This window comes from Procambarus clarkii, chromosome 62 (assembly GCF_040958095.1).
Source record: "Procambarus clarkii isolate CNS0578487 chromosome 62, FALCON_Pclarkii_2.0, whole genome shotgun sequence".
Lineage (NCBI taxonomy): Eukaryota > Metazoa > Arthropoda > Malacostraca > Decapoda > Cambaridae > Procambarus > Procambarus clarkii.
In genome coordinates, this window is record NC_091211.1 from 7,539,169 (window position 1) to 7,565,875 (window position 26,707).

Sequence of the window (26,707 nt, forward strand, 5' to 3'; positions counted from 1 at the left end):
TTTATGCTTGCCTCACAACTTCTACATTGTACACAACATTTGTCTGGTTTTCCAAAAAATAATGTAATTATGTACTTTGAATGGTAATACTGGATTTAGAAATATTGTATACCAAGTTTTAAAATGACAAACATCTAAGTGTATTCAGAGATTGACATTAATCATGCATTTCATAATTACATTGAAATTTATCCATAATTACACACTAAAGATGTTATTTACCTTTATCTGGAACACCCAACTTCGACAATGTCCAGCTAAACAAAGTAAGTAAAGATAGTTTTCAGGAGCCAAGAACGAATCTGCCAAAAAAATATTGGACGTTGTACATTCCAATTTGTTACAATAGCCTAATACTGCATACTAATACAAATTAAAAAACAAATTGGAAATAATAGCTAGGCTAACCTAACACAATGACATAACATAACACATCTTTATTTGTAATTTGGTCAAAAGCTGATTAAATGTTTTTTTACCTGCTAGTATGCTGGCTGGGGTCGATCTTCCAGGCATATTTATTCTACTGACTTGTGGTCTTAATGCTGCCGCAGTAAAAGGATTTGTGACAGACATTGTACTGCTTTCTGTATCATCTACCTATTACAAATACAAATGCAATTATTTATTCAGGTAAAGTACATACATACAAGGTAAGATACAAAAGTAGATGGATTTATAGATAGAGCTAGTACATACAATGCCTAAAGCCACTATTACACAAAGTGTTTCGGGCAGGAAAAACACTAAGACTAAAACTTAATACTAAAAGAGATTAAAGTATAAATTGTGTTGAGAAAAAATAAGAAAAAAATGGAATAAAAGGGAGGGGGGGGGTTGAAACATGGCAGAAAAAAAGTAAAATACAATTTGGTCAACAAACAGCATTGTTTCAAATAGAAGAGATGGGTTGACATTTTGGGGGTGAGGTAGGTTACATTGAGTTAATTAGGTAGTACTTAGTTTTTAACTTAAACTGGTTGGGAGAGGTACAGTCTTTAACATAATTGGGAAGGCCACATTCGAGGTCCCTTGATTTGTAAAGCATTTCTAGTTTAACTAAGTCGTACTCTTGGAATATCAAATAGGTATTTGTTTCTGGTGTGGTGCTCATGGGATCTGTTACAACCTTCTAGGAAGCTTATTATAAAAAACATAATTGATAAAAACAACATGCTGCATAGTAAAAACGTATTGGAATGTGTATACCAATATGCAGTAAAATATATTCTTCCTACACATAACAAGCAAAACTTTAATACTGCAACAAGTTTTTGAAAATTATTTAACTAAACAGCAATGAAACATTTGCATTCTTTTCAATTAGTAAAATAATACATATGAAGGAATTATTTACATAAATGCCGAGAAAACTTTACATACCATGCCCAAATCTAGGATCTTCTTGATAGTAGGTGCAGTTTGCATGAAGGATTTGTTCTCCCGATGACTGCAAAATCTAGGATCACGTGTGTTATTGTTTTTGAACGAATGATCACATGTTTACATTCATTGCGATGAAACTAGCAACTTTTAATTATATACAGTTTTTTATATCAACTGTTTTACTTAAATTATTTTCTGTTATAGGTTCTAAATATAACTAATATTTGCTTCTTTCTTATGCCATTTGTAATTAATGTCATAAAGCTTTATCATCTGAATGCACCAAACTGTGCCTTTTCATATTTCCAAACTGAAGTCGAACACCCGAAAATGAATATATCCATGAAAACTGAATCACGTCCTACTATTTGGAGAATTGTTAGTTCTTTTTCATACTAATATGTCTAGTTTGTGTCATATAGGTATTCATCCCGATGGTTGGTAAATATTGGTGAAACAGCTTACCCGCCGAAGGATAAAAGTCAAACATCTGTTAACTTTTCTTTTAAAGTACTGTATAGCTGGAAAATATCAAGGCAAACCTTCGACAATCTGCCGATTTCCTTTCCTCTTCAAGGCTACTATTGTTAGTGTCTCACGGTAAACCTATGTAAAATCGGAAAAAAAATTTCAACAGGACCCTGCACTAGAGTTGATGTTGGGAGACGCTCTGCTTCGTGGCTGATGGATTAATATTTGACTGTTGGTCAGGACTTGAGCATTGTTAATTACAGTTACACTCTGTTGGAGCACTAGACGGTCAATGGTCGTCGTTCTTCTTTACGATAGGTTCAGTTTATTGTTTAGTCACGGGAGACATCTCCCGTCAGGCAGGGTGCGATCGCACCTCCACAGATCTCCAGTATCATCTACTGATACTGGTAATGACTCAGAGAGGGCATCCACTTACGGGCTATTCATGGCTGTGCCACCTTTTGGGTGGCTTAATCTTCATCAATCAATCTATTGTTTAGTGGCAGGTATTATTCAGTTTATTGGCCAGTGCGTTGGCATCAGTTCTGTAGAGGGAACCACATTCAAAGTGCCCGCCAAAGGAGACATTTTACAGTATTGGCAGGGCTGTGCCCTGATTGGTGGACGGCGACGGCGCACAGCCTACCCGCGCAGCAGCCCCGCGCAGGCCGAGCGGACCAGATTTGAACTGCATGTGACCCAGCGCGGACGACGCCTGCCCGGCACCACTGGCACTTAGGATATGTGCCCATAGGACCCCTAAAGAGGCATTGACTCCCTCTGTCCTACCCTTCCTGACGAGCCTAGACTTGCTCCATCTGCCCTACCAGCCCTACCTCTCCCTACGACGACAGTTCCAGGTGAAATATTACTGTACTATTGTTGTAACACGTGGGTCACCTCTACATTGGCGCAGTGAGTAAACGTTCCCACGCGGTGATCAAGAGGACCTCGCCAAGATATCTGCATCATCGTTCTGCCGACTTCAGTCTAGACGTCTTAGATAGTGTTCAACGGTTCCAGTCTCGAATTACTGCGCTTTGGTTGCACCATAGATGTTCTTCGGCTTGTTGTTCAATAGCGGTGCCCAAGATATTTCAGTCCCTGTTTTTTTTGTGCATATGTTTTATTCCACATCTCGTGCAATCCCCCAAGATTCTCCATAAGTTCCAGTTATCAGTGTTTTATACGGATTATTTCCCCGGATTTGTTGCATTTTATTGTCTTGTCCCCCAAGCACCGATTCCCGCGGTCCCCAAGTTCTTTGAAGAAGGGGAGACAAGAACCACCATTCACACGGAATACGGGCCACCGTTCATGATCATATTTGACCTGTATTGTTTACGAATCCGCTCGCGGAGGATTTCAGGCTGTCGCTCCCGAGCGCATCCGTCTCCAGTGTGTTTACTGCAGCGACGCCGGTCCCAGCTCTGCAGGGTGCTTGATACAGGTCTGTTACTTTCTCATTTCTACTGTTAGTTAGACGTAACCTGTTCTAGGCTTTCTACAGAAGTAACGGCTCAAGGGGAACAGATACATTAAGTAAGCCAGTGAGTTTGTGTTCATACCAGATTTAAGGTGGATGGTGATCCGCCCTGCACACAGTTCCCCACGTTCACCTGAAAAAAGTGTTTTTGAGAACCCTCAGCCCAGTGCTTATGAAAATCAGGCACATTGCTTGTCAAAGTTCCTTAAAGTGCCTGCCATATCAGATTTTCCAGTTTTGCAAGTGCAGTAAGTGCCCAGTTTTTGTCTAAGCCTCAAGTGATTCAGGTACCAATTAAGTGTGCAGTGTTTTATGTTGCTTAAAACCCACCTGGCCCCATCATTTACATTATTGACTGTGCAGTGCTTATTTTTCCTTGTGGAACATTTATCTCTATCTCTGAACATTGGAACCTTAAGTGTGGCCATTGGTGTTCGTGTTTTTTTTTGTTGTTGTTGTTTGTTTTTTTGTTTGGGGTGATATACATGAGGTGCCTGGCCCCAGATCTAAGGCTTATTACCAGGTGTGGCACGATATATTGGAGCTTTAACTTTCGACACCAGCACAATGGCCCTAATCTAGATAAACTCTGCTTCGGCTGCTGAGCTGCAGCGGCTACCGGGTGTAGGAGATACATTGGCCGCTCGCATTATCAAGTTTCGGCATCGCCACATGATCACGGAGGACAACATTTATGATATCAACCGCCTTCGGGCCACAACCGAGTTGATGGCTGCTATATCGTTTGAGGTGGACCCATCCTAACAGGGCCCCGGGCCTTCAGGTCAGGGGGCAGGAAGTCGTTCATCGTCCTCGTCCAGCGAAACGGGTACCCGCCGTTCCTCTAGGGGTACCGCCAGCGGCAGACAACGTGGACGCCGACCTCAGTCACCAGCTTACTCCAGGGCTAGTGGCCGCCAAGGTACTCGGCAGGGGAGCCCCTCCCACCATCGATCGGCCCGATCAAGGAGACGGACAGCTCGACACTCGTCACACAGCTCTCGGACTTCCGATTCGGATGCCTCTCTATCCCGCAGCAGGCGGACGGGTTATCGCCAACAGAAAGAGACCTTCCGCACACCGCCTCGGGCGTTGGACTATGACGGGAAGTAAGATTGGGCCACCTTCTACCGCCGTTTCACGTCTTATGCCTCGGAAAAGGACTGGAGCGGGCCTATGTTATTGACACAGTTAGGGTGGTGCCTCAAGGGTAAGGCGAGTGATTTTTACAATCACTTACTGGACAGAGAACCGTCGATCGATTATAATCGCATGATGCATAAGATGATCAAGCGATTTGGCGATAGGGAAGTTCTGGATGTAGCCATGATGAAGTTTAACCAGGCTCAGCAGGAACCAGAAGAGGATATCGCTGATTGGGCAGACAGGGCCCATCACTTGGCTCATCGGGCCTACAAACATGTGCCACGATGGGAAGTGGAACAAATCGCAGTAATGAGATTTGGCCAGGGATTACAGGATAAGAGTCTGGCAGGATACATTTCCAATGCGAGGAACTCCTCCATGGAGGAGGCTATTGATTGGGCCCAAACCTTCCAGCACAATGCCCTAGCGATCCACGGTTCCTCAGGTTCCAAAGGATACGACTCCCATCACCGAGTGCCCCAAGGTCCAGCAGTGCGAGTGAATGCAGTGGGAAGGTACTCCCAGTATGAGCGGCCACCCAGGAGTAATGACGCTTCTCGGCGCTCGACACTCGCCCTTCCCAGCTCCCCAGGCACGTCACTGGCTACCAGCTCTTCAGGTTTTGGAATCAACACTTGCCGACCATCGAGTGCAGGCCCGCATCCTTTATCTTCCATGGGCGTGGAGGCGAAGTTGGACACCTTGGTAGCAGGTATCTCAGAGACCCACGGGAGATTGGACCAGGTGTGTGAGAGTTTGAGGCACCTTACAGTTGCTCTTATGTCACCACAGCATCGCCGTAGCCCATCCCCTAGGCGACCTGTTCAGTGCTACAGGTGTGGAAAAGAGGGTCATTTTGCTCGGGACTGTGAGGAATCCGAAAGGGATGAGGAAGCAGTCCGCCAGCACGGGGACACCTCGGGCAACAGGCCACGTGTTTCATTTAAGGACCAGAATTCGTCTTTAAACGCTGCCGGGTCGGCTCATTCGGCCTAAATCCGACCCAGTGCATAACAGGCCAAGGAGGGGCATCGGAGCAAGATGCTGACCAGATATTGTCTAGAGGTGTGGAAGACATCTCGGCTCACACTGACAGGGGGGACATGGACATTAGCACATCAGACAATTATAACCAGCAGAGTTTGGTTATGCTAAGTGAGAACTCGTCAAGTGAGACCCCTTCAGGAATCCAATGCAGGACAAAAGTGGCAATTCGGGACCATGCCACTACTGAACAGACAGGTTTGGATCAGGAAGCGAAGCAAAATTCTCACAGGAAGTGGGGCCTGTTAAGACACAATGTGGAAAGGAGGGCTCAGAAGAAAATAAAGAATGAACTAGCATTTGGTCAGTCCTTGGAAGGCATAGATCCAATTGCTTTCCCTTGGGATCCTGGGGGTGAGATGTGGGAAGAGGGTTGCTCTGTCAAAGGACTCACATTCAAGGAACAGCGCTTCGGTGCGAGTAATATTGTTAGGACAGAGTAAATTCCTAAAAGTGAAGCTGAAAAAAAAAAAAAAAAAAAAGGAAAGGGAATAGTGTAGTGTATGCAATGTTGAAACAGTTCGTGTATATTGCAAAGATAATACGTGTAATAATTGTAATGTTCGTGTATAGTGCAAAGATAATACGGGTAATAATTATAATGTTCATGTACAGTGCAAAGATAATACGGGTAATAATTGTAATAGGACCCATTCATGAAACCAGACATTTTACAAAAATACATGTTATATATAGTGAAACATTTTCCATCCAATATACCCATTGTTCTATAGGGACGGGAGGAGTGTAGAGGGAACCACATTCAAAGTGCCCGCCAAAGGAGACATTTTACAGTATAGGCAGGGCTGTGCCCTGATTGGAGGACGGCGACGGCGCACAGCCTACCCGCGCAGGCCGAGCGGGCCAGATTTGAACTGCATGTGACCCAGCGCGGACGACGCCTGCCCGGCACCACTGGCACTTAGGATATGTGCCCATAGGACCCCTAAAGAGGCAGTGACTCCCTCTGTCCTACCCTTGCTGACGAGCCTAGACTTGCTCCACCTGCCCTACCAGCCCTACCTCTCCCTACGACGACAGTTCCAGGTGAAATATTACTGTACTATTGTTGTAACACGTGGGTCACCTCTACAGTTCTCATTGACGAACGAGCAAAAATTAGAAGGATTTAAATCATAATTTAAATAGTTATCTCATTCCTTCTTTCCTTTGAATGTCAGTGACTGTGCTTCTGCTATGCTTAATTGCCTCAAAAGCGGCCAATTTTCATGATACCTTAAATTATAAAGGCTAATTTGGGCTGAGTATACAAGTATAAGCAAAATTGACTGAGTATCCGCAAAAATTAAGAAAAGAAAACAGCACACCCGTTACATTAAAGAAAACGCATTCCTCGTTTCGGGGAAAATATTCTAGGGAGGCCAGCCGGTAACTGGAACAGCCCGATAAGTGCATTTATGTACTAAATACGTAAGTATGAAAATGTACTTATTACACTTAGTATTAAAATGTACTGTCTATTCGGAGGATGGGTTGCAATATATATATATATATATATATATATATATATATATATATATATATATATATATATATATATATATATATATATATATATATATATATATATATATATATATATATATATATATATATATATATATATATATTAGTCATATATAAATGTAATTTTTTTATGTAAAATTTTTCATCATTCAATATGCATTCCATATATTTTATAGAATTTTTTGAACATGATATAGTTAGGAACCGTCCAATTAATATACATTATTGATAATGTCTCAAGCTAATATATAAAGGTACTCTTCAAATATTGTATGGGTAAATACCTGGTATTAGGTCTTAGGTTTCTATTTGAAAACCTATTTTTAGGCTTTTGAACAGATGTAAAAATATTCTTACTTGAGTTTTAAGGGGGCATATCATTCTAAATCGTTATAAATTAAAAGTTGTTCAATTTGCTTATAAATTTTTTTATGAAATAGTTATAGAAAGGGCTGCAACTGGTCCAAGTTTCATCATCACACCCTAAACAGAAAAGGATAAAAAAAATACACAACATATTATGCAACGAATGTTCAACATTCTCAAATAATCTCAGGGAACACATGTGTCAACTAAAATGTCTACTATGTGCTGTAGAAGCACAAACTCTTGTAATAATTGTAATATGTATGTGCAATATATTTATATTTAAATTTTTTTTTTGTTTTCTTTTTTTTTGGCCAATATTTTTTTCTCATTTGTTTTCAAGGGATTTGCATGAAACTTGCACACCTTGCTCAATGGATGCCTATCTGCAAGGGTGCCAATTATGAACGAAATCTGTCGAAGTCAAGCTCAGCTACAGGTGGCCGAACTTGGATCTTTATTTTACTCTGGAAAGTAATTTACACCTTCAAATTACTTCAGAGCTTTCATTTATTAATCAATTTACATGCAAATTAAACCTTATATGTAGCGTTTGTGCTTCTACAGAATCTAGTAGACATTTTAGTCCAAAGTCTATTTGTTGATTTTATAAAAATTTATAAATATCATATATTGCATATTTTTTTAGAAGGGTAACTTTGAAAAATTATATTATTGCACTAAACACTTTTTTGATGAAACTGATCACTAGAATCCTTTATTATGTACTTAATTTAATATCTGAGTGTTATAGAAATGATTTTAGTTGACACATGTGTTCCCTGAAATTATTTGAAAATTCGTTGCATAATTCGTTATTTATTTTTTTTCTCCTTTTCTGTTTAGGGTGTGATGATGAAACTTGGTCCAGCTGCAGCCCTTTCTATAACCATTTCATAAAAAAATTTATAAGCAAATTGAACCACTTTTAATTTTACATTGATATGCCCCCTTAAGGTTCTGAATAGTGGAAACGTGATCTTGAACTTCTTTGTCACAAGCGAAGATACCACCAGAATAATATGAGTTTCTGATCCCTCTGGAATGATATTAAATTAATGAATGTTCATTGTGTGAGACATTTTGATGACAGTTGAACATCATTTCATTTAAAACTAATTCAACTACCCAAGCTGGCATTCACATCATAATCCCTCCTATTCTAAATGAATGTATATAGTGAAATAAATATTTTTTAATTAGTAAAGCCTTAGTCCAAATAAAAAAATTCAACTGAAGTTGAAAGGCAAGTAATAAAGGTGTAATCAGTTAACAATTAAAAAAAATCTGATTAAAAGTTGCATGACACTATGTAAATATTATACAGTGCTGTGTTTATAGTACTACAAACATATTACTACACCTTACGTTATACCTTAACAATAATGAGCAGCATTAAATATTTTAACTTCAATATTTACCTCCCAACTTTGTTGTAACGATACAGTTTCTTGTTGCCATCAATATGTACAGCCACAGGTGTTGTATCACATGCAGGGCACCCCGTGTCAAATTCTCCTTTTATTCTCCCAAGTTCATACTGATGGAAACGCCATTCAAAGAAGACCTTTTGTTGTCTCAAAATTGATGGGACCATGCTAAGATGTAAAATGTGTGTAAGTAATTATCAAAAAGTGCCAAGCAGTGGCATGTTAAGCAACAGACTATAAATACCTGCAGGAAATGAAAATAAACTTACATGAACATTACATAAAAAGAGAAATTGTTAAAGATTGGTATTCCATTTCTTATGATATTAGACATATATAAAATATATATTTAGAATATTCATGCTATTTATTAATTTAATAATATTTAACCCTATTTCTTAAATAATGACAATGCATTTGCTTAGTAACAAGCTTAGTGTTTAAGTTTATACACCAATTACTTGCACTATTAAAACAGTAATGGTATGAAAACTTACACGCCCTCGAGAAGCACCAAATAATTCCAGTGCACTAACTAATGCCTGAAGAGAAGTTCCAGGGCTGCTTCTCTTGAGAAAATGCCAGGAATCCAATAGATTTATGTTGTAGAAAGTGCTACTATTTCTTCCAGTTGAATAAAAACCAGACTGGTGCATGGCTTTCCCAAGTTCTTCATCTACATATCCGCACTTGCACCTAAATATTGGGGTATACAGATCATACCTTCCTGCCCCCCCACAAAAAAATAAAAAAAAATGAAGTAAAACAATTTTATTTGGCAAGGGATTCAAGTGTGGCTATCAATATATGTGTAAACCAACCCATAAACAATTCTCTGTATGGTTATAAATACGTATGTGATATAAATACGTCTTCATAAGTGAAGATACAGTGGTAAAGAGAGTGAAGTATAAATGGTTATATTGATGAAGACTGTAGCCTGGGTCACCTGAGCAATGCCAGCTACCAATACTAGAATCAAATAAATGTTTCTTAAAGTAACCTACCACTTAAAGTTACAAAGATGCACAAATTATTGGAGCTTAAAGTTGTGAACTTGCTCTCACTGCAGTTCGGGCAGGAATTAGGTGGATGTGCTGGTACAACAGGCTCTGGTAACAATTAAATTTACAAGATCAGCTATGCAGCAAAATAACTACATGTTTCAATCATTACATTTTAAATTACTAATAATTTTTTTAGCATTAACTGGAGTTACATGAAAGATTTATATTTAATAACAAATAAAAATTCATTTATTTAACTAAAAATCTGTAATTAATGAGGTAATCAATAATTAATGAGGAAAATGACCAATACAAAAACTACTAAAAAAATTACATGAACTAAATAAAGTTTTAAAACACTGCTTGGTTCAGGATAGAAATGAGAGTATAAGAAACAGACTACAGGTACATTACTTACTCCAGTGAATGACATTCCCATCTGAACACACAGTTTGTGTTGGGTCTAAAGGCTCGAAGAACCCATTTTTCCAGCAGAATAGATGGTGGAAAGGCATTACAAAATGCTGCTGCTGATCACATTTATGACACAAAAAATGAAAGCAGTCTTCACATTTTATGCTTGCCTCACAACTTCTACATTGTACACAACATTTGTCTGGTTTTCCAAAAAATAATGTAATTATGTACTTTGAATGGTAATACTGGATTTAGAAATATTGTATACCAAGTTTTAAAATGACAAACATCTAAGTGTATTCAGAGATTGACATTAATCATGCATTTCATAATTACATTGAAATTTATCCATAATTACACACTAAAGATGTTATTTACCTTTATCTGGAACACCCAACTTCGACAATGTCCAGCTAAACAAAGTAAGTAAAGATAGTTTTCAGGAGCCAAGAACGAATCTGCCAAAAAAATATTGGACGTTGTACATTCCAATTTGTTACAATAGCCTAATACTGCATACTAATACAAATTAAAAAACAAATTGGAAATAATAGCTAGGCTAACCTAACACAATGACATAACATAACACATCTTTATTTGTAATTTGGTCAAAAGCTGATTAAATGTTTTTTTACCTGCTAGTATGCTGGCTGGGGTCGATCTTCCAGGCATATTTATTCTACTGACTTGTGGTCTTAATGCTGCCGCAGTAAAAGGATTTGTGACAGACATTGTACTGCTTTCTGTATCATCTACCTATTACAAATACAAATGCAATTATTTATTCAGGTAAAGTACATACATACAAGGTAAGATACAAAAGTAGATGGATTTATAGATAGAGCTAGTACATACAATGCCTAAAGCCACTATTACGCAAAGTGTTTCGGGCAGGAAAAACACTAAGACTAAAACTTAATACTAAAAGAGATTAATGTATAAATTGTGTTGAGAAAAAATAAGAAAAAAATGGAATAAAAGGGAGGGGGGGGGGGGTGAAACATGGCAGAAAAAAAGTAAAATACAATTTGGTCAACAAACAGCATTGTTTCAAATAGAAGAGATGGGTTGACATTTTGGGGGAGAGGTAGGTTACATTGAGTTAATTAGGTAGTACTTAGTTTTTAACTTAAACTGGTTGGGAGAGGTGCAGTCTTTAACATAATTGGGAAGGCCACATTCGAGGTCCCTTGATTTGTAAAGCATTTCTAGTTTAACTAAGTCGTACTCTTGGAATATCAAATAGGTATTTGTTTCTGGTGAGGTGCTCATGGGATCTGTTACAACCTTCTAGGAAGTTTATTATAAAAAACATAATTGATAAAAACAACATGCTGCATACTAAAAACGTATTGGAATGTGTATACCAATATGCAGTAAAATATATTCTTCCTACACATAACAAGCAAAACTTTAATACTGCAACAAGTTTTTGAAAATTATTTAACTAAACAGCAATGAAACATTTGCATTCTTTTCAATTAGTAAAATATTACATATGAAGGAATTATTTACATAAATGCCGAGAAAACTTTACATACCATGCCCAAATCTAGGATCTTCTTCTTGATAGTAGGTGCAGTTTGCATGAAGGATTTGTTCTCCCGATGACTGCAAAATCTAGGATCACGTGTGTTATTGTTTTTGAACGAATGGTCACATGTTTACATTCATTGCGATGAAACTAGCAACTTTTAATTATATACAGCTTTTTATATCAACTGTTTTACTTAAATTATTTTCTGTTATAGGTTCTAAATATAACTAATATTTGCTTCTTTCTTATGCCATTTGTAATTAATGTCATAAAGCTTTATCATCTGAATGCACCAAACTGTGCCTTTTCATATTTCCAAACTGAAGTCAAACACCCGAAAATGAATATATCCATGAAAACTGAATCACGTCCTACTATTTGGAGAATTGTAAGTTCTTTTTCATACTAATATGTCTAGTTTGTGTCATATAAGTATTCAACCCGATGGTTGGTAAATATTGGTGAAACAGCTTACCCGCCGAAGGATAAAAGTCAAACATCTGTTAACTTTTCTTTTAAAGTACTGTATAGCTGGAAAATATCAAGGTAAACCTTCGACAATCTGCCGATTTCCTTTCCTCTTCAAGGCTACTATTGTTAGTGTCTGTCACGGTAAACCTATGTAAAATCGGAAAAAAAATTTCAACAGGACCCTGCACTAGAGTTGATGTTGGGAGACGCTCTGATTCGTGGCTGATGGATTAATATTTGACTGTTGGTCAGGACTTTAGCATTGTTAATTACAGTTACACTCTGTTGGAGCACTAGACGGTCAATGGTCGTCGTTCTTCTTTACGATAGGTTCAGTTTATTGTTTAGTCACGGGAGACATCTCCCGTCAAGCAGGGTGCGATCGCACCTCCACAGATCTCCAGTATCATCTACTGATACTGGTAATGACTCAGAGAGGGCATCCACTTACGGGCTATTCATTGCTGTGCCACCTTTTGGGTGGCTTAATCTTCATCAATCAATCTATTGTTTAGTGGCCAGTATTATTCAGTTTATTGGCCAGTGCGTTGGCATCAGTTCTGTAGAGGGAACCACATTCAAAGTGCCCGCCAAAGGAGACATTTTACAGTATTGGCAGGGCTGTGCCCTGATTGGAGGACGGCGACGGCGCACAGCCTACCCACGCAGGCCGAGTGGACCAGATTTGAACTGCATGTGACCCAGCGCGGACGACGCCTGCCCGGCACCACTGGCACTTAGGATATGTGCCCATAGGACCCCTAAAGAGGCATTGACTCCCTCTGTCCTACCCTTCCTGACGAGCCTAGACTTGCTCCACCTGCCCTACCAGCCCTACCTCTCCCTACGACGACAGTTCCAGGTGAAATATTACTGTACTATTGTTGTAACACGTGGGTCACCTCTACATTGGCGCAGTGAGTAAACGTTCCCACGCGGTGATCAAGAGGACCTCGCCAAGATATCTGCATCATCATTCTGCCGACTTCAGTCTAGACGTCTTAGATAGTGTTCAACGGTTCCAGTCTCGAATTACTGCGCTTTGGTTGCACCATAGATGTTCTTCGGCTTGTTGTTCAATAGCGGTGCCCAAGATATTTCAGTCCCTGTTCTTTTGTGCATATGTTTTATTCCACATCTCGTGCAATCCCCCAAGATTCTCCATAAGTTCCAGTTATCAGTGTTTTATACGGATTATTTCCCCGGATTTGTTGCATTTTATTGTCTTGTCCCCCAAGCACCGATTCCCGCGGTCCCTAAGTTCTTTGAAGAAGGGGAGACAAGTACCACCATTCACACGGAATACGGGCCACCGTTCATGATCATATTTGACCTGTATTGTTTACGAATCCGCTCGCGGAGGATTTCAGGCTGTCGCTCCCGAGCGCATCCGTCTCCAGTGTGTTTACTGCAGCGACGCCGGTCCCAGCTCTGCAGGGTGCTTGATACAGGTCTGTTACTTTCTCATTTCTACTGTTAGTTAGACGTAACCTGTTCTAGGCTTTCTACAGAAGTAACGGCTCAAGGGGAACAGATACATTAAGTAAGCCAGTGAGTTTGTGTTCATACCAGATTTAAGGTGGATGGTGATCCGCCCTGCACACAGTTCCCCACGTTCACCTGAAAAAAGTGTTTTTGAGAACCCTCAGCCCAGTGCTTATGAAAATCAGGCACATTGCTTGTCAAAGTTCCTTAAAGTGCCTGCCATATCAGATTTTCCAGTTTTGCAAGTGCAGTAAGTGCCCAGTTTTTGTCTAAGCCTCAAGTGATTCAGGTACCAATTAAGTGTGCAGTGTTTTATGTTGCTTAAAACCCACCTGGCCCCATCATTTACATTATTGACTGTGCAGTGCAAATTTTTCCTTGTGGAACATTTATCTCTATCTCTGAACATTGGAACCTTAAGTGTGGCCATTGGTGTTCGTGTTTTTTTTGTTGTTGTTGTTTGTTTTTTTGTTTGGGGTGATATACATGAGGTGCCTGGCCCCAGATCTAATTCTTATTACCAGGTGTGGCACGATATATTGGAGCTTTAACTTTCGACACCAGCACAATGGCCCTAATCTAGATAAACTCTGCTTCGGCTGCTGAGCTGCAGCGGCTACCGGGTGTAGGAGATACATTGGCCGCTCGCATTATCAAGTTTCGGCATCGCCACATGATCACGGAGGACAACATTTATGATATCAACCGCCTTCGGGCCACACCCGAGTTGATGGCTGCTATATCGTTTGAGGTGGACCCGTCCTAACAGGGTCCCGGGCCCTCAGGTCAGGGGGCAGGAAGTCGTTCATCGTCCTCGTCCAGCGAAACGGGTACCCGCCGTTCCTCTAGGGGTGCCGCCAGCGGCAGACAACGTGGACGCCGACCTCAGTCACCAGCTTACTCCAGGGCTAGTGGCCGCCAAGGTACTCGGCAGGGGAGCCCCTCCCACCATCGATCGGCCCGATCAAGGAGACGGACAGCTCGACACTCGTCACACAGCTCTCGGACTTCCGATTCGGATGCCTCTCTATCCCGCAGCAGGCGGACGGGTTATCGCCAACAGAAAGAGACCTTCCGCACACCGCCTCGGGCGTTGGACTATGACGGGAAGTAAGATTGGGCCACCTTCTACCGCCGTTTCACGTCTTATGCCTCGGAAAAGGACTGGAGCGGGCCTATGTTATTGACACAGTTAGGGTGGTGCCTCAAGGGTAAGGCGAGTGATTTTTACAATCACTTACTGGACAGAGAACCGTCGATCGATTATAATCGCATGATGCATAAGATGATCAAGCGATTTGGCGATAGGGAAGTTCTGGATGTAGCCATGATGAAGTTTAACCAGGCTCAGCAGGAACCAGAAGAGGATATCGCTGATTGGGCAGACAGGGCCCATCACTTGGCTCATCGGGCCTACAAACATGTGCCACGATGGGAAGTGGAACAAATCGCAGTAATGAGATTTGGCCAGGGATTACAGGATAAGAGTCTGGCAGGATACATTTCCAATGCGAGGAACTCCTCCATGGAGGAGGCTATTGATTGGGCCCAAACCTTCCAGCACAATGCCCTAGCGATCCACGGTTCCTCAGGTTCCAAAGGATACGACTCCCATCACCGAGTGCCCCAAGGTCCAGCAGTGCGAGTGAATGCAGTGGGAAGGTACTCCCAGTATGAGCGGCCACCCAGGAGTAATGACGCTTCTCGGCGCTCGACACTCGCCCTTCCCAGCTCCCCAGGCACATCACCGGCTACCAGCTCTTCAGGTTTTGGAATCAACACTTGCCGACCATCGAGTGCGGGCCCGCATCCTTTATCTTCCATGGGCGTGGAGGCGAAGTTGGACACCTTGGTAGCAGGTATCTCAGAGACCAACGGGAGATTGGACCAGGTGTGTGAGAGTTTGAGGCACCTTACAGTTGCTCTTATGTCACCACAGCATCGCCGTAGCCCATCCCCTAGGCGACCTGTTCAGTGCTACAGGTGTGGAAAAGAGGGTCATTTTGCTCGGGACTGTGAGGAATCCGAAAGGGATGAGGAAGCAGTCCGCCAGCACGGGGACACCTCGGGCAACAGGCCACGTGTTTCATTTAAGGACCAGAATTCGTCTTTAAACGCTGCCGGGTCGGCTCATTCGGCCTAAATCCGACCCAGTGCATAACAGGCCAAGGAGGGGCATCGGAGCAAGATGCTGACCAGATATTGTCTAGAGGTGTGGAAGACATCTCGGCTCACACTGACAGGGGGGACATGGACATTAGCACATCAGACACGTACAACCAGCAGAGTTTGGTTATGCTAAGTGAGAACTCGTCAAGTGAGACCCCTTCAGGAATCCAATGCAGGACAAAAGTGGCAATTCGGGACCATGCCACTACTGAACAGACAGGTCTGGATCAGGAAGCGAAGCAAAATTCTCACAGGAAGTGGGGCCTGTTAAGACACAATGTGGAAAGGAGGGCTCAGAAGAAAATAAAGAATGAACTAGCATTTGGTCAGTCCTTGGAAGGCATAGATCCAATTGCTTTCCCTTGGGATCCTGGGGGTGAGATGTGGGAAGAGGGTTGCTCTGTCAAAGGACTCACATTCAAGGAGCAGCGCTTCGGTGCGAGTAATATTGTTAGGACAGAGTAAATTCCTAAAAGTGAAGCTGAAAAAAAAAAAAAAAAAAAAAAAAAGGAAAGGGAATAGTGTAGTGTATGCAATGTTGAAACAGTTCGTGTATATTGCAAAGATAATACGGGTAATAATTGTAATGTTCGTGTATAGTGCAAAGATAATACGGGTAATAATTATAATGTTCGTGTACAGTGCAAAGATAATACGGGTAATAATTGTAATAGGACCCATTCATGAAACCAGACTTTTTACAAAAATACATGTTATATATAGCGAAACATTTTCCATCCAATATACCCATTGTTCTATAGGGACGGGAGGAGTGTAGAGGGAACCACATTCAAAGTGCCCGCCAAAGGAGACATTTTACAGTATAGGCAGGGCTGTGCCCTGATTGGTGGACGGCGACGGCGCACAGCCTACCCGCGCAGGCCGAGTGGGCCAGATTTGAACTGCATGTGACCCAGCGCGGACGACGCCTGCCCGGCACCACTGGCACTTAGGATATGTGCCCATAGGACCCCTAAAGAGGCATTGACTCCCTCTGTCCTACCCTTCCTGACGAGCCTAGACTTGCTCCACCTGCCCTACCAGCCCTACCTCTCCCTACGACGACAGTTCCAGGTGAAATATTACTGTACTATTGTTGTAACACGTGGGTCACCTCTACAGTTCTCATTGACGAACGAGCAAAAATTAGAAGGATTTAAATCGTAATTTAAATAGTTATCTCATTCCTTCTTTCCTTTGAATGACAGTGACTGTGCTTCTGCTATGCTTAATTGCCTCAAAAGCGGCCAATTTTCATGATACCTTAAATTATAAAGGCTAATTTGGGCTGAGTATACAATTATAAGCAAAATTGACTGAGTATCCGCAAAAATTAAGAAAAGAAAACAGCACACCCGTTACATTAAAGAAAACGCATTCCTCGTTTCGGGGAAAATATTCTAGGGAGGCCAGCCGGTAACTGGAACAGCCCGATAAGTGCATTTATGTACTAAATACGTAAGTATGAAAATGTACTTATTACACTTAGTATTAAAACGTACTGTCTATTCGGAGGATGGGTTGTATATATATATATATATATATATATATATATATATATATATATATATATATATATATATATATATATATATATATATATATATATATATAATTTTACTTTTGTCCAAAAGAGTAGCCATATATGTGGAGTGTCGACATTGAAAGCTGCCAAAAATAAACCTGTTTCATTTCGAAGTTTGGATGAAACCAGCATAAGCATGGCTTCCTGTCGACATGGAATTATTCTTGCTGCATTAAATATGTATCAGGGAGAGCTCTACAGTTATGCCCACTATTTGCAAATGAACCGTTTACAAAATGTGTCCTTCATATGCCAGGATATCATCTGTAAATACTGGCCATGGGCCTTAAAGATTTCATCAAGAGAACAGAAGTTCTCACTTGGGCAAGGAAAGCCTTTTTTAGGAGTCCTACATGCCAAAGGACATTCTTGGTATTGTCAGGTAAATAATCTAATACTGTACCCGCACTGGGTCAGGTGATAATACAATAAAGGTGAAAACATGGGGGGATACATAAGGGATAAATGTGACTTGAAACATAAAGGTAACTGCAGAAGGCTTATTGGCCCATACGAGGCAGCTCCTATCTAAACACAAAGATTAATCCAGTGTAATTGGCCTATTATGTTGGACATTGTCTTCTGTGTTGGCATCGATATGTTCTTGTCTTGTCCTTACTCTCATTTTGGGTAGAGTAAATAGTTCCGTGATTTGGGTGTTCATGGTAGGTCGCTCTATTCTTATGTGAATTGCCTCAAGAATTTGTAATCTTCTTGCATCTTGGGTTTTGTCTATTATGGAGGTATTCTTGTTCAACATTTCTCTTGTTAGAGTAATGTCATGGGCTTGTCTCATGTGATTCCTAGGGGCACCGGATTGACGATGGCATGTCAAACGCCTCGTCAGCTTGGTCGACGTCATACCTATGTACTTACATTGAAGGTTACATCCTTCGTGAGGGCAAGTGTACATGTATACAACGCTTACATTGGGATCAAACTCAACCCCTCAAATTCAAAGGCCATGCCCATAAAAATAGCGAAGCCCAACATCCAACTCACAGTACAGGGTCAACCAATAGAATGGGTCGACACCTATCAGTATCTAGGAATCATCCTGGACACAAACATGAATTTTAATGCTGAGGTCACTTACTTGAGAGAGCGAACTGCGGCCCGGACGGCAATCCTCAGGTCGCTAACCTCCCTTTCTGGAAGAGCCAATCTGCAAGTCCTTCGCACATACTATGTACAGGCAGTCAGATCAGTGATCGATTATGCCGCACCTGCACTCACAAATCTATCACACCAACAGTGGAAAAAGCTTGAAGTTGCCCAAAACAATGCTATGAGAGCTGCACTGGGAGCCCCCATGTGGACCAGGCTTGAAACTCTTAGACTGGAGACGGGTTTGCCCTCTCTACAAGAAAGAATATCACAAAGGACAGCTACAATTATCAGTAAGATAATTATTTCTTCTGATCCAATCCCAGTACGGCAGGCCTTGGTGATTGGACTAGGCCAAAACAATGGAAACTCTTGGGTTGCAAGAGCAGGAAAAGTCCTAAACAGACTACATTTAAAAAACATGATTCTTGATAGAGAGGGTGATCATCCACACCCAAATTACACTCCTTCCGCGCCGTGGGAAGAGCGTCTTTTCAAAATAGTAATTGAAAGTCTCCCAATGAAAAAGGCTGCCTATGATCCGACAATCCTAAGGCGCATAATAGAAGAGCAAATGTATAGCATAGCAGTAGCAGGAGCCACCCACATCTTCACAGACGGATCGGTGGACATGTAGCGAGTAGATTAACCCAATAATATACTCGCTCCAAATGCATTGTTAATATTCCTGTCAACCTTTGGAGATGAATGAGGTGAGGCGTTGCCCGGGCAACACGGTGAGGTGTTTCCCGAGCATATAAGCAGCAGAATAGCAAACATTAACTAGTCTACTTTCAAGTGTGGTCTAGAGCAGACACTTGCGAGATACGGTACCGACGCTCAGTGCGCTCAACTCACACCAAAGTATCACCTGTGTACTTCTGTATATTCGACCAAATATGTATATAGTATCTTAGTGTCTGTGTTTATTGTCACCATACTTTACGTAACAATAGAATCGTTACATTGGTGACCCCAGAGAGTTTCGACGATACCCAGCCACGATGGACTACAACATGGACCTCTACTGCCACTGTTTGCTGTGATGGAACACTGCCAACACCCTCGCCACAGCTATGATTTTCATCGCGTCCATCTCTGCATTTTCATCTACTACGGCTTGCTGCTCCACGATCGTTACTCACTCATCTGACAGCCTCATCAATGATTACATCATGTTGGATCTACAGCTTACCCTGCCGACTCTCCGTCGCTGGCAGGGCACTGTTTGTCCTACGCCCACGACAGCTGCTCTGTCATCAGATTCATCTTCATCTGTTCAGCAAGGTTTCACCTACATACGTCTGTATGCTCGTCTAAATATGCCACATATAATCAGGATTCCTCCCTTATGTTGACCAATCCACACACTAGAAAATGAAGGAATGACGACGTTCATTCGTCCTCCAGCACGGCGAATGGTTGGAAGTCCTTATGATATCTGTAGGCAGTCTTCTCAAAGTCTTCTTACGACCCCTGTCCTTTATGACACTTCAGGACAAATTTTTACTGCTGCTAATTCTATTGAAAGCTTTCTACTCTGCGTATTTCAGCCTCAAATACCCGTTGCCTCCATCTCCCCATTTCTCTCTCTTTCCTTCCCCCTCTCTCAAGCAATCATGAAATGTGACACCCAAACCTTGCCCGAAACGCTGTGCACATTAATGGGTTTAGGTATTGTATGCACTAGCTCTATCTATAAATCCAACATTATGTTTGTAACTCATCTATGTATGTACATTTACCTGAATAAACATTTTGACTTGATTTTTTACCATCCCAAACAATAAAGCCCAGTACTTGTCCTCCATACCTACTCAACTTTTAAATCACACATCAATACACAACACTCACTTGAGTGTTTAAGGTATTTTATATTGAGAGTATGCATGCCTTTGTATTATGAAATCATATTGATGTGATGTATCATTGAGAATTGGATTTAATCAGAGGATTCAGTGGTATCCCAGGTGGCATTAATTTTCACAAAGTAGTTGCATGGTGGTCTACAGTGCTAGCTTGAGAGTACCAAGTGAGGGGTTCGAATCCTCCTCTTGGCTACCACTTTTTTTTTCCAGTGATAGTTTCAGAGGGTTGAGAAAAACACAGCATGAGGAAAATATTTTAATATAATCCAGTTTTATTGTATTAAAAGACAAAAGTATATGCATATGAAATATTAGTTTAGTTTATTTATTATGCACAACATACCCATCCTGTGAGTGGCAGTGGAAATTTTTAGAGGCACATAATGGGCTTATAAATGAACAACAAAATTCATGTAGTTATAAGAATCTCTGTAACTAAGCAACATAATTTGTGTGGTCAATTCATGTAACCAAGCAACAGGACAAAAGTAAGTAAGTAAAAATTTAAAAATTTAAAAGCCTATCTTGTATCTATTTGTTAAACACAGAAATCACAATAGCGTGATGCCTTAAATCTATGATTGAGGTCAGTTGAACTCCCGGTTGGAATTCTTTTGCCATGTCGTAACACAGTCCATTAAGGCTCGTGTGGGATCCTCTCTGACATAGGTTCGAACCCTCATCATGGCCCTTGTGGATTTGTTCATTTGTATCTATTCATTTTGTAAATACATGTCTTCATCTTCATCACTTTCTAAGAGCTCCAAGAAAGGCTCATAGACCTCATTTGGCTGGTAGGAACTAAATAAATGTTTGGCTTCAGTAAGCTTGTCAGCACATTGCTTTTGACCCTGATTGAGAAGAGCCAATAATCCACGTTTCTCTTCTTCTGACAGAATTGGGTTTTCAATGGTGTACGTGTTAGAATCCTGGAATATAATATTTAAAACATCTTAGAGTCACATATATACTGTACCTATTTAGTTGTACATAATGCAAATATATAAAAGTATAGATTAAGTAAAACAAAAGGATACAAATAATAATAAAAGCCATATTCTCCACAGTACCACTCTTGAAAATGGAAGTGTTTAAACGTGAAAGGTGATGGCAATATTACTGTGACTAATTGAACACATTTAAGTGAGTTGAGTGTTTTGAAGATCTAAATTGCAAAAAGTATTTTGAATTTCTTACCTTGCAGAGACATGAAGGGAAAGAATCACATTGTAATTCTTGAATATACTCGGATAGTTTGTCCCTTTTCTTTTTGTAGTACTGTAACCATGTTATCATTTCTTGAATGGTTAGTGATTCCTCCTCTCTACATCACTTCTGGAGCTCAAACTTTTCCACTGCACTTCTTTTTTCAGTCAGGGACACTATAATGCAAAATGAAAGTACAGTATGTGATTGACAAATTATGATAATGGGAATCATTTGTGAATTAATCATTAAAAATTGTATCTATAAAATTTACCTTTAGAAAACAAACTCAATTTAATGGTATTGCAGTCTTTCCATATATAAAAGTACAATTAATACAAATAATATATAAATATTTGAAAATGCTGAGAAAACTAATGAATCATTAGATCTTGTGTAAATGCCACTTGTGTTTTGATGAAGCAATAAATTGTGCCATGGAAGGATGCCAGTTGAAACATCTGCTTCAGACAAATCTGGATGGTTCTGATTGTAGATTTTTATGAGATCTCGTAGTTTTTTTTTCTCAACTTCATTTTTGTTTCTCAATACAGCTCTCATTTTAGATGAAACTGTAAAGTTTCAGGTTGTTATCAAATATTTGATTTGCACCAATAGTATTTTACATAGAAAAACTAATTTAACAACTGTGTACTGTATTAATGTTTAGGTTTCAGTGAACAAACAAAAAAGGAATTAATGTCTACCTGCATAAGAGGTAATCTGATTTTTGCGATGCCTTATATTCTCTCCATATGCCTCGATAGTATGCTCAATGTTATTGGCAGAGGATCTGTTATTTAAGGATCTTGCAATGATCAGTAATTCTGATCTCCATTTCTCAATAACAGATTCTGGGACATTAAGCCTGTGAATCTCATTTGAAACTGCTGCAGCTGTCTCTGTGGCCTATTTAAAAATAAATGCCATCATATTTATTGTAAAATTTATGTTCAGAGTTAAACAAAGTCTTTTGAACTATCCTTAGTGCTTTGTCAAGGTCTGAGTATGTGTTTTACAGATTCAGACCTTGACAAAGCACCAAGGAGTGTGTGAAAGACTTGGTGTAATTCTTTACATAAATTTCCCAAATACACAAGTGGGTTTTTATCCAATTTTACTTTGTCTATGAGAAGAAAATACCATTAGTGTCTTATAATAAGATTAAAGATAAATAAAAACATGTATATACACTTGATTCATTGTATAGAACAATTGTATATTTATATATAATTCTATATTTTCATTGTATAGAACAATTCATATGTTAATACCTTTCTGAATCTGGCAACTAATGCCCGAGGCATTCCATTAATTTTTCTGTGATTCCAAAAGAGTGCCCCCTCTGTCAGTTCTTCTGTACGCTCTGTGGAAATAAATTTAGTTATTCATTGACATCTTAATACTGTGTGTCTCAAAATACTGATTGGAAAGTAAAAGGATGATGATATTGATGCTGTCTTAAGTGGAATGAATTAATTGTTATTTCAGAGGAAACAAAGAGCTCAAAAATAGTGGTAGAGTAATAAGATTAAAAATATCAGGATGTGAAAGAAAGCATAAAAACAGGGACAACTTGATTTTTCAAACAAGGATTATACATGTATATGTTGGTTGCATATGAGTATAATGCTACTTTATATGAGCCAAAATGCCTTTCTGCAATTTCCTATATTCTTATATTATTTTATAACATTATCTGGATATATATAACCATCAAATGTTACCATTGTACTGATTTGATTGAAAGGTACAAAATTTAGAACTAGATTAAACAAAAATTAACACATACCAGCTTTAAGCATGTTCTTAGTGTTCTTAGTGAAAATACTTGCTCTGCCTCCTCCCCAGATGTCAGGCCACTTCCTTCTAGCCACCGCCCTCCATACAAAACCTTTGACATAACCTTAGCATAACGTTTGTTAAAAACTACCTACTGTATTAACAATTTGCATTTAACATAGATAAATCCTTACATATAAGAGTTTAAAAGAAATTATATTTTCCAACTTACAGTAAAACAAAGTCAAAATATTATTACAGTATTAGATTATTTACCTGACAATACCAAGAATGTCCTTTGGCATGTAGGACTCCTAAAAAAGGCTTTCCTTGCCCAAGTGAGAACTTCTGTTCTCTTGATGAAATCTTTAAGGCCCATGGCCAGTATTTAAAGATGATATCCTGGCATATGAAGGACACATTTTGTAAACGGTTCATTTGCAAATAGTGGGCATAACTGTAGAGCTCTCCCTGATAAATATTTAATGCAGCAAGAATAATTCCATGTCGACAGGAAGCCATGCTTATGCCGGTTTCATCCAAACTTCTAAATGAAACAGGTTTATTTTTGGCAGCTTTCAATGTCGACACTCCACATATATGGCTACTCTTTTGGACAAAAGTGTATATATATATATATATATATATATATATATATATATATATATATATATATATATATATATATATATATATGTATATATATACTCAAAAGATCCATAACCTTTAGGCATTTGTCTTGTATGCTTTGTAACCTTTAAATACACAATATATATATATATATATATATATATATATATATATATATATATATATATATATATATATATATATATATGCAAACAAGCCTGAATGGTCCCCAGGACAATATGCAACTGAAAACTCACATCCCAGAAGTGACTCGAACCCATACTCCCAGGAGCAACGCAACTGGTATGTACAAGATGCCTTAATCCACTTGACCATCACGACCGGACAAAATGAGGTGATAGCCGAGGCTATTTGAACCACCCCACCGCCGGCACTCGGATAGTAATCTTGGGCATAGCATTTTACCAAATCACCTCATTCTTTGGGGCACACGTGAGGAACATAAATGCGAACAAGCCTGAATGGTCCCCAGGACAATATGCAACTGAAAACGTGGATTAAGGCGTCTTGTACATACCAGTTGCATTGCTCCTGGGAGTATGGGTTCGAGTCACTTCTGGGGTGTGAGTTTTCAGTTGCATATTGTCCTGGGGACCATTCAGGCTTGTTCGCATTTGTGTTTCTCACGTGTGCCCTAAAGAATGAGGTCATTTGGTAAAATGCTATGACCAAGATTACTATCCGAGTGCCGGCGGTGGGGTGGTTCAAATAGCCTCGGCTATCACCTCATTTTGTCCGGTCGTGATGGTCAAGTGGATTAAGGCGTCTTGTACATACCAGTTGCGTTGCTCCTGGGAGTATGGGTTCGAGTCACTTCTGGGGTGTGAGTTTTCAGTTATATATATATATATATATATATATATATATATATATATATATATATATATATATATATATATATATATATATATATAACTGAAAACTATATATATATATATATATATATATATATATATATATATATATATATATATATATATATATATATATATATATATATATATATATATATAGGCCGTGTGTGATCTATTTTCTCCTATTCCACATATACAAACATACATACATATATATATATATATATATATATATATATATATATATATATATATATATATATATATATATATATATATATATATATATATATATATATATGTCGTACCTAGTAGCCAGAACGCACTTCTCTGCCTACTATGCAAGGCCCGATTTGCCTAATAAGCCAAGTTTTCATGAATTAATTGTTTTTCGACTACCTAACCTACCTAACCTAACCTACGTTTTTCGGCTATCTAACCTAACCTAACGTTTAAAGATAGCTTAGGTAAGGTTAGGTAGGGTTGGTTAGGTTCGGTCATATATCTACGTTAATTTTAACTCCAATAAAACAAAATTGACCTCATACATAATGAAATGGGTAGCTTTATCATTTAATAAGAAAACAAATTTAGAAAATATATTATTTCAGGAAAACTTGGCTTATTAGGCAAATTGGGCCTTGCATAGTAGGCTCAGAAGTGCATTCTGGCTACTAGGTACGACATATATATATATATATATATATATATATATATGTCGTACCTAGTAGCCAGAACTCACTTCTCAGCCTACTATGCAAGGCCCGATTTGCCTAATAAGCCAAGTTTTCATGAAATAATTGTTTTTCGACTACCTAACCTACCTAACCTAACCTAACCTAACTTTTTCGGCTACCTAACCCAACCTAACCTATAGAGATCGGTTAGGTTAGGTTAGGTAGGGTTGGTTAGGTTCGGTCATATATCTACGTTAATTTTAACTCCAATAAAATAAAATTGACCTCATACATAATGAAATGGGTAGCTTTACCATTTCATAAGAAAAAAATTAGAGAAAATATATTAATTCAGGAAAACTTGGCTTATTAGTCAAATCGGGCCATGCATAGTAGGCTGAGAAGTGCGTTCTGGCTACTAGGTACGACATATATATATATATATATATATATATATATATGTCGTACCTAATAGCCAGAACGCACTTCTCAGCCAACTATGCATTACCCAATTTGCCTAATAAGCCAAGTTTTCATGAATTAATGTTTTTTTCGACTACCTAACCTACCTAACCTAACCTAACCTAACTTTTTCTGCTTCCTAACCTAACCTAACCGATAGAGATAGGTTAGGTTAGGTTAGGTAGGGTTGGTTAGGTTCGGTCATATATCTACGTTAATTTTAACTCCAATAAAAAAAAATTGACCTCATACATAATGAAATGGGAAGCTTTATCACTTCATAAGAAAAAAATTAGAGAAAATATATTAATTCAGGAAAACTTGGCTTATTAGGCAAATCGGGCCTTGCATAGTAGGCTGAGAAGTGCGTTCTGGCTATTAGGTACGACATATATATATATATATATATATATATATATATATATATATATATATATGTCGTACCTAGTAGCCAGAACTCACTTCTCAGCCTACTATTCAAGGCCCGATTTGCCTAATAAGCCAAGTTTTCCTGAATTAATATATTTACTATAATTTTTTTCTTATGAAATGATAAAGCAACCCTTTTCT

General features: G+C 39.3%; 1 protein-coding gene and 4 long non-coding RNA genes across 5 annotated transcripts; all 5 read right to left on the reverse strand.

Annotated features, from left to right (window-relative positions):
* Positions 1-266: 266 nt before the first annotated feature.
* On the reverse strand, positions 267-1,420 carry LOC138354203 (uncharacterized). Its single transcript, XR_011223463.1, has 3 exons — positions 1,384-1,420; positions 480-600; positions 267-302 (listed from the first exon to the last, which is right to left on the reverse strand). It is a non-coding gene; the product is annotated as an uncharacterized lncRNA (long non-coding RNA).
* Positions 1,421-9,334: 7,914 nt separating this feature from the next.
* Positions 9,335-10,363, reverse strand: LOC123766648 (uncharacterized). The gene is made up of 3 exons (XR_006773844.2): positions 10,285-10,363; positions 9,867-9,971; positions 9,335-9,586 (listed from the first exon to the last, which is right to left on the reverse strand). It is a non-coding gene; the product is annotated as an uncharacterized lncRNA (long non-coding RNA).
* Positions 10,364-10,705: 342 nt separating this feature from the next.
* LOC123766649 (uncharacterized) lies at positions 10,706-12,125 on the reverse strand. The gene is made up of 3 exons (XR_006773845.2): positions 11,825-12,125; positions 10,919-11,039; positions 10,706-10,741 (listed from the first exon to the last, which is right to left on the reverse strand). It is a non-coding gene; the product is annotated as an uncharacterized lncRNA (long non-coding RNA).
* An 8,686-nt stretch (positions 12,126-20,811) lies between these two features.
* LOC123766650 (uncharacterized) lies at positions 20,812-21,863 on the reverse strand. The gene is made up of 2 exons (XR_011223464.1): positions 21,703-21,863; positions 20,812-21,434 (listed from the first exon to the last, which is right to left on the reverse strand). It is a non-coding gene; the product is annotated as an uncharacterized lncRNA (long non-coding RNA).
* Positions 21,864-22,407: 544 nt separating this feature from the next.
* On the reverse strand, positions 22,408-23,522 carry LOC138354298 (uncharacterized). The gene is made up of 3 exons (XM_069308448.1): positions 23,504-23,522; positions 22,986-23,077; positions 22,408-22,620 (listed from the first exon to the last, which is right to left on the reverse strand). Exons 1-3 carry the CDS (start codon positions 23,514-23,516, stop codon positions 22,408-22,410), a joined length of 318 nt encoding a protein of 105 aa, XP_069164549.1. The 5' UTR covers positions 23,517-23,522.
* Positions 23,523-26,707: the final 3,185 nt, after the last annotated feature.